General features: G+C 45.9%; 1 protein-coding gene across 1 annotated transcript in view; it reads right to left on the minus strand.

Moving 5' to 3' along the window:
• The window catches only part of TRABD2A (TraB domain containing 2A), an 83,053-nt gene extending 76,141 nt beyond the window's left edge, over positions 1-6,912 (minus strand). The window contains exon 1 of the mRNA XM_082075635.1: positions 6,691-6,912. Coding sequence (XP_081931761.1) covers positions 6,691-6,810 — 120 coding nt within the window. The 5' untranslated portion in view covers positions 6,811-6,912. The remainder of the gene's footprint in view (positions 1-6,690) is intronic.
• Between the last annotated feature and the right edge of the window lie 2,448 nt (positions 6,913-9,360).

Raw genomic sequence — 9,360 nt, forward strand, 5'->3', positions numbered from 1 at the left:
GGCTTCCGGATGCACTCAAACATTGGGTCAGCCTTTAGCCCGCAGATAACTCTAACCTCAGCTCTGAGGCTAAGTGTGCACGTCTGCTGATCTAAGCAGTCTGCCTGACTGCCAAATACAGAACAGACTGCTTGGAGGAATTTATTAGAAGTGCCTATAAATTCCTGATGCTTAAAGACCCAGGGTCAGAAATGTTATCTTAAAGACTGCTCTACAACAGCTCATCCCAGGCAACGTTCTCCAGCAGCTCTCTACGTCAAATCCAGGCCACAGATCAGGTAACACTTCAGCAAAGTACTACTACCAGCCCATCTTGCCAGCATGGACCAATAAACTGAGTATGGTCCAATAAGATTTTCAGACACTTCTGCAGCACGTCGCGTGTGAAGGATGCCTCAGACCTCATAATACCACACTAAAACTCGAGAGCCTATAGAACACTCCTGGAATACATTCCTGAATTACAGACCATTAAAACTCTCATGAAGATTATGGGAAGAAGGGAGACCAAACATGATGCAGCACAGAGACATAAAGAAGATACAGGGCCACAGGTTAGTATGAGTCTGACAGAGAGCCAGGAAGAACATGGGAAGATGAATATGCAAAGTAAAACAAGAGGGCAAAATGAGGCAGGGTTCTCTCCTGTCATTAGTCAGGGTAGAAAAATGGAAGGACACACCACTGTAATGAGAAATTAACTGGAAGTAGTCATCAGTTAGAAAAGAGAAAGGACCAAAAATGCTCATTTCTCTCTATAAGCAAGTGAAAAGACAGACAAGACACCTGGGAAAGGCACGAGGTCATGAGGTCAACACTCCTTCACTTTGCACAAGTCTGATCATGTACATGGCAGTGCAGAAGATCAATCACAACTTCAAGAAACCAATAAGGAAAAAAATGTTCATCAGCGAGCATAACACTTCAATTCAGCTCCTGAATAAACCTAGCCAGAAGGCCCAAGACCAGAAGGATGGTACCAGGCTTTAATGTGGACCATCAGCACTGTTCTGGACTACAGTACACAGCCCAGTTAGAAGGGTGTTTGGCATTGCACTCTCACTTTTTTCTCACTCTGCAAATCCCCTCTGCTTTCACAACTGGATATTGAAACCAGAGTAGTATTGTCAGCTGTGAGTGGCAGCACTGACAAAAATCACACAGGCCATCAGGCATAGAGTAAAAGAAGTCTTATTTTACAGAGCCTGCATCACAGGCAGAATAAAGCAGGTTGAAATCTAGCAAAACATACCTCACAGTCCTAGAGACTAAGACCTTAGAAAGAAGAGTGGCTGGTCGGTCTTGCTGGCGCTGCCATGCCAACAGGAGAAGTCATGGACTTGGCAAGCCACCTCAAGCACCATTCACCCATCCCTTCTCAGAACTTCTTGGAGCCAGTTTTAGGTGCTGGAGAACAGGCCTCGTTTTCCCATCATTGACAGGAAACCTCCCCAGCCCCTGCAGAGCCAGCTTCCAGGCACCAGCATTTGGGTATCATCACCAGGTGATGTTATAATACAACGGAAGCTCACAAAACTCATTTTGTGTCCGAAAGGCAACCTTACAGCTGCTCAGGACACACTAGTGACTCACACTCCTTTGGCATCTCCTTTACCTTCAGGAGCTGGAGACTGGAGTCCCAGCACTGCTCTGCCTCAGTGTCAGACCCCTGCAAACAGCCCACTACTGCTTTGCATCAGATGGGGCTAAGTCTATGGTGTGCAGGTCTGTGCTTCCCTTGCTCTGCCTTCTGGCACTTTCACAATCCCTGTGCCTCTCCTGGAGCTCGTGCATGTTTCACTGCAGCTTCAGAGAGTGAAAAGCAAGGCTATTATCTCTCCCCAAGACCATACAAGGGGAGCCATTAAAAAACACTCTGGGTGGCTGTAAGATAGCATAGGCAGCAGTGCCAAGTTCAGCATCACAGTATACACTGTCCCTGGCAGCCTCTCACCTCCCTGAGATCGTGCAGAAGATAAAGGTGTTACAATCCAATTTTCGTCTGCAGTAGGATCTTTCACAGCTGTTATATAAGAAAGGGGTGCTTTAAAACCAGCATAAAGTACAGTCCAAGTAGTGTCCTGGAGGCTTAAGAGCTGAGTTGTATAGCTCTAAGAATTTAACTTCCAGCAGCATAACTCAAAGTCAGGTTCACTTATGGATCAAGATGCATATTTTTGTCTCCACTCTCCAATTTATGGGTGGTACTCAACACATTACTCATTATGGGAAAAAAAATAGGAGCAAGGGGAAGAAATGCAGGGACAGCCTAAGGAAGAGAGTGGCAGTCTCACATGAAAACACAGATCTCCCACACTGCTGCCACGCCAAGTTGTGAGGCAGCATCACACTAGCCATACCACCCCTCCTCTGTGTATCAAGTTTAATCTTGCACTATGTAGTCCCAGAGGAAGGTATTTCAGATGCTCAGCACTATGGCACAATGCCTTCTCCCCTACCTCACCCCTCCAGGTGAAAAACAGCTGGCTGTGAACTGATTCAAGGCACCAGTTCAGCCAAAAAATTGCTTGAAACAAAAAAGAAGAGAAAGGCTTTTCCTCAGCCTGCAGCAGAATGAGGGAGAAAGAAAAGGAGTTGCTCAAGCTAACTGTCACAGAGACAACACACTGGGACTATAGGATAAACTCACTACTGGGAGACTGTGAAAGCCTCCGTTCCCTGCCAGGGTCACACGGGGGACAAACTCCACTGCCCACCATCATATGCAATGGGGCCACATAAGGTCAGACAATGCTCTCCCGAAATGAGGGGGCAACAATGTCAAGCATTGCAGAAATCCTGGAAAAGCACGGTGCACGTCAAGGGTTTTTCTTCAGGAGCTGAGGAAGGGTCTAGGCAAGAACAAAAAGCCTTGAAGAAAGGGAGAGTAAGGCTATGTATTGCAGATCAGTAGCTGAAATCAGAACCTGCTAGTCCCATATCCCAACATCTGCCCTCTAATCAGATAGCTGGTTAGTCCACAAGTGGCACTGGAATCTCCCACAACCTTTTGCCTTCCTTCTATCTACTTCAGCAGAACACAGGCTCTGACTGAGAGGTATTTTCATTATCTTTCCAATAGATTTCTTTTATGATTAAAAAAAAAACAACAAACACCCCTCAGATTCTGTTCATTTTAACAGCCACCCCTGGTAGCTTGCTTTTCCAGCAGTATTTACAGGTCCAAGGTCTACCGTAGTATACAACCTGCAGTCTTCAAATACACAAATGCTGCTGCATTTGTCAGGCATCATTTCAGGTGAGGCAGCGATGATTCTGATGAAAAGTGTTGCCAAAGAGGACCAAAGTGTCATCTCTCTTCTGAGAAACTAGCTCACATTGGACCTAATGATGCACTGATTGGCAAGAGTAAAATTATGGTAAACATCCAGAAAAGGATGCAGCAAAATCAGGAGGAACAAAGAATGTATCTAGTGGCAGAACTCTGAATTTCTAGAAGAGCATGGGTGTTTAAAAAAAAAAAAAATCAAGATGGAAGGTTGTGGTGATATGGGGAACAGAGGCTCAAAGGGGAAAGAAAATTGCTGTCCAAAGAATGAGGAACTGGATCAGAACTCCAGACATGGGAAAACTACAACTGGTCTTCTTCCTTGTACATCACTTCAGCTTCCTTCTGCCTTCTGTCTGTCTCATCTATGTAGACTACACATTTTCCAGCAGAAACTGTATAACTTGCTGTGGAGGTAGGTGCCTGTTGTGGCTTGTCTTTCAGGACCCTTAACTCTCATACTCATCACTGTGCCCGAAAGCCTCACCTTCCAAACCTCAGCCCAGGATCGCACTGTTTCTCAGTCCACAATACTCTCAACTTTTTTTGCTCGCTACAGAAGCCAGAGCATGTGCCATGCAATATTTCACCCAGGCAGGCAGTCCTATAACCCCCCTATATGGCTTCCTCCCTCTTATCTATGCTGGTATCATATCTTGTCATGCACATTTATAACTAATTGAGGCAAAGATTGTGCCTTTACTCACCACATAAAATGCTCCATGCATCTACAGTAATGCACACAAAATGCTAGGAACATTTCTAATCACTGTCTTGAGCTATTGCCCACATGAACTACTGAAACTCTAAAACTCAGCTTAAGACTGTAAGCAGAACTTGCTTGGAGATAAGCACTGCACTGGCTACAGTTATTGAAAGAACACTCATTCAGTCTCCATTTGCCAGAAATGAAAAATAAAAATTAAATTTTTAACTACAAAGCCAAGAATAGATAGCAGACAGATGACTTGCTCTGCTGAAGTGCATATGTGGGGAAAGGCAGCCATTGAAGGTAATTTGCTCACAGTCAGGAACAACACATCATAAAATACTAACTAGCTACAGCCACACTATTCTGCTGTTAATCTCTGGATTCTGTCTTTAAATTTACCAGTACACTCCAAAGTTAAGCAAAAAGAAAGCAGTACCAGACCACAATAATTAGTAACTGGAATATAACCCAAAGCATTCCAGCATGCTTTATTTTAGATTAGCTGGTTTCAAAGCCTTTTTTCCTATTAAAAAGAATGATGGGGGACTTCACTGGTTGCAGCTTTAACTATAATTTGGAGCGATGATGAGAAAGCCCTCTGAAGTATTGTATGTTCACTCCTTAAAATAGCAGCTTCCCTCTTTCAGGCATTGATGCATGTATTTCTTTCATTACAGAAGCTCTAGGCAACCTGACAAAAAGAAGAAACATATACCTATAATCTAGAGAGGTAAAAAAAGAAATCCCATAAAGAATCAAGAAAAAAAAAAACAAACAACAAAGAAAAAAAAAAACAAACAACAAAGAAAAAAAGCCTTCCCTGACATTGAAGGGACAAGAGGAGATTTTTTTTCCCCAATGGTTTAGTGTAAATACTCATAAGGATACACTCAAAAGCTTTGCAAATAAGGCAGGCTGCCATTCCTAAACAATGGTTTCCACCACTGTTCTAGGAAACAGCCTGCCAATAGCAGAACTACAGGTGGTCTCATATTTTAAAGACAGAGTATTCAGCAGGTAATGAGATACCATTAACACATTTCATGTCCAGTTTTGCTGGTAACTGGCAGAAGTCCAGTCAGTGGCTCCTGAGGAAAACTCCCTGTGTGTCCCACCAAATCAGTTAATTATATTTCCACAAGTACATCTTCTGGTGCTCAGGCTCCCAAGGACTGTCGCCCTCCTTCTTCATGCTCTTATTAGCTTCTTGCAGTAGATTCATGCCAGCCCACAGCTTTTGCACTTCAAGCCCTCAAGATGAAGGAGGCACCCACTCCAGAGGCTTGACCTGGTTTATGATAGTGTCACGGCTGGTCACCTATAAATCCAGTTGACAAACTGGCTCCAGGCACAAGCAAATTAGTAATGCACCCTCCCCCAAGGCAGGGTTAAGCTCTGTCTAACCCAGCCTCAGGCACACACCTACAGTGAGGCACATGTAGCTTGGCATATGGTTGAATCAGCAGTGCCGTAGTAAATCCTAGGAAGGGACATTTCAGCCTTTATGGCTGCAGGGAGCCCATGCTCAGCTGGGGGCAGCATGGCCCCTAGACCAGGGTCTACATGTAGGTGCATGTGCAGGTAAGAGAGTGAAGAAAGGTTACAGAACAGACCTCCTTCATAGTTGCAAAGCTTTCTCACACCTACCCTGTAGTAAGACTGGGCTTTGGCACATGCTCACTGCAAGCAGGTCTGCACTTACTAAGGGCTTCCATTTCCCTTAACAGTTGTGCTGGAGGAAACAATGCTGCCTGGGGCAGGAGATTAACACAAATGGCAAGACACATGTCCCAGGAGCATCTTGGGTGCACAGCACCTCGAGTCAGGTGCTTCCAGGCCTATGCAGATGCCAACAGACAGCACAGATGGTCTGTTAATGGTAAAAGACAGACTAACATAAAGCTCAGAAAGGCTTTTCCTATATGATTTTTGGTACTTTTATATCAGAAAATTCAGTAAGAACTGCTTTTTTTCACTGTCTGTTTTTTAATGTAAATGACACCCTGCTTGCAAGCTTCGCACCAGCCAGAACATCACCCTTAAATTGCAACCCAGCCCCTCACCTACGTTTACCACCCAGTGGAGTCAGGTCATACCATGCCGCTCAGGTTATGACAGTGCTGCTGATGAGGTTAGAGGACGAGTAAAACATAACAAAAGTTGTAACTATATTTCCACTTGAGGGCCATGGTCATTTACTGTTCCGAACCTGCTCTTCCAGGCTCCGTGTTCAGTAGCAAGACAGACTATGCCCCTGCAAGGGATGCTGGCAACAAGCCACTCCAGGCGACTCTGTCGTGTTGAGAGCAGCGTAGGTCGTCACACACGGCACAGGAAAAATGTATTGCTGGGGCTCATGCCAGGGTCTCCCTCCTCCGTCAGCACCCGCTGGTGGTCGTTCCACGTGGCGCACAGCTCTGCAAAACTATTCTCTCCGCTCCGCTCTCTTGCCCCGCTCCCACCAGCCACCCGCGTCTGGGCGGGCACACCGTGCCCTCCGCAGACCAGGCTGAGCCGCTGCCCCGCGCACCCCCATGCTCTCACCACCGCCCTCCGAAGGAAAGAGACCGCTGCACTGTGTCCGCCACTCCGTCCCCCGAACTCCCGCAAGGCCGCGGCAGCCCCACGCTGCTGGCCCCAGCAGCCGGTGCGATGCGGTACGGCGGGCGCCAGAGCCCTCTGTGCTTACCTTTCCGCGGGCGGGGCAGGGGCCGGCGGAGCCGCCGCTCTGCCGCGCTCTGGCCAGCAGGAGGAGGGAGCCCTGCAACAGCCAAAGCCATCGGGGGTGCACCATCCCTGAGCGCTCCATCCCTGCGCGCTCTCAGACTTGGCTTAAATAGGGGACGGCTTCCTTTTTTTGTTTTCTCCTCTATTTTTTTCCACCTCTTCTCCAGATTCCACACCTCCCTTTTTTGTCTTTTGCTTTTTCCTTTTTCTTAATGCTCAATCTTTTGCCTTTTTTTTTTCTTCACCCTCGTGTTTGTTTTAGCCGGTCGACCCAATCCTAAAGCCCCGACAGAAGCGACCCCGGCCCTTAGTCAAGCCTTTCAGCCGCTGCCCCCTCCTCTTAAAGGGTTCCGTGCCGAGCAGGGGCGGGGGGGGGGGGAGGGGAAGAGGAGGGTGCGAGGCGCACTGCACAGGGGACGGGCCATGGGGCGGTGGCGGGGGCGCCCACTCGGGCCCAGACGCCTGGCAGAGGTAGATGGCGGCGAGGCCGGGAAGTGCCGTGCGTAGCAGGGAGAGACCGAGCTGGCCCCAGGATCTGGGGCCCTGCGACCCTCGCACCGGCAGCCCTTGGCGTGCCCGGGGCCGCGGGGAGTGCAGTGCGCCGACCCTGCCCGTTCCCTGCCTTATCCCCGCTGCACTCCGCCTTGCCAGGCTTTGCCGTTCCCACTCGAACGCTGCTATGCTGTACCCTGCCTGTTGCTTTTGTGCTCCTGCCTTCCCCTTGCCCTACGTGCCGGTCTCTGCCCACCCTGCATCTCTCCTGAAGTTAATATGAAATTGAATATTGTGATTATTCCCAAGTCTTTGTTGTCCGTCAGTTTGAGATTGAGGAACTATTTTGACTTACTCTTGTTGTCTTGTTTCAGAATACCTGTGCCGAAATTGTCCAGTGTGCACAAGTGGTGCGATCTGTTTAAGATCAAAAATGCGCAAAGAACATATCACCATCTTTATTTGTAAAATTCAGCCGTATGTTCTGAGGAGACTGGTATTTGAAACTTCACAAAACTACATGCTGCTAATAATCACAGCCTTAAAAATAAGAAACAAAGCCAAAAAGTTGCCAGTAGTCCAGTGTGAACTGAAAGAAAGAACTTTCACAGCTCTTATCATATTCATATCAAAACCTGTGGATTTTGATAAGCAGAATGATGCTGGTAATATATGAAATGTGTCTTCTTTTGTTAGGTCATGCCGACCATTTAGAACAAAAAGCATTATCTGACAAAAAATCTGACAGTTATAATCCCTAACTATTTTAATTATTATTCATTTTTTTACAGCAGGGTAAAATACTACCTGCAATTTGCCAATGCTACAGATATTCCTATACCTATCAGAGCAAGAATTGAGGATGTGACATCTTTCTTCATTTTCCTCTAAAATAAAAAAATCAATGATTCAACATGAGGGGTTCAAATAAGGAGTTTGCTCACCAGTCAGAGACAGCTAAGTAGTTTTTCCAAACAAACATCACTCTTACCAGCCAGGTGTAAAATAAAGCATTAACATTTTTCTGCACTGGAATACATTAAGCCAGACTGACATTTGGTCATAGGTATTTCTGGTCATGGAAACCAGATAGCATTCATACAATACCTAGATTAAGCTACAAGGAATAGGAATAAATCTTTCATGGCATAGAGATGTGCTGCCAAACTGACTGGGCACTTTCTGAGAGCATTTTTAGAAGCTTTTGGTTCTAAAGCAGCAAAATACCTAACAAGATTTTCTGAAACATGCCATTTGCAGGCATGCAGGCAATGCGGATTGGGATGTTGTTTTGGCTTTATTTTTTAATTGTTGGGAAATGCATTCTTCATGATGAATTGCTAATGGAAAATAAGGAACAAGGAAGGGCAAAGAGAATGTTTCATAGAGATTTTTGAAGTAAGTTATGCTTTCACTGCAACATTTCAGTAGAAAGCAATAACCTAGACATATTAACAGAAACCTAAGAGATAAAAACAATCTTTTTATTAAATAAGTTCTGCCTGTAGAATGGCTGGGATTTTTTATCCCAGTCCCTTGCAAAATTATTTCAATAGGACTTCAGCATGTGCTTGTGTACGTCATACAGAAAGGGTAAACTGAAGCACATGCTTAAATGCTTTTCTGAATCAGGGCCTTAGATCACAGAAAGTCTGCCACCTGAATTGCCTTGTTGGTAGTTAATTCAAGGTAAATGAAAGGGTAGGCTCCACAGACATGTCTCTTAAAACAGCAGTTTAAGCAGCTGTCATGCACAGGCAGTTGCTCACATGTCCCATGGTTTTAGGCGTGCCAGCTGGTGTGGCCAATGAGTGACCTGGGCTGCGTGTAAATAGTAGCTACTTTTTTTTGTCAACCAATATCTTAACTTGAGCCAGTTTTCCAGACCATAGGAGCAGCTATATGGAAATTGCTGAGAGGTTATCAGAGGTGTAAGTCTCCTCAAATGGATGTTAACTGCTGACAGATCAGCAGAGGATCAGTCTAGAAGTCCTGAAAATGCAAATTTGGTTGTCATGCTTCCCTGTGCACATGCAGCACAGTGTGTGGACAGTGCACATGGAGTCTCTCAAGCTTGTGCATTTGCCTTTGCTAGCCAAAATTAGCCTGCAACTGGAATGAAAGCCACCTCTTACAGCCA

Source organism: Streptopelia decaocto, assembly GCF_964273445.1.
Source record: "Streptopelia decaocto genome assembly, chromosome: Z".
Lineage (NCBI taxonomy): Eukaryota > Metazoa > Chordata > Aves > Columbiformes > Columbidae > Streptopelia > Streptopelia decaocto.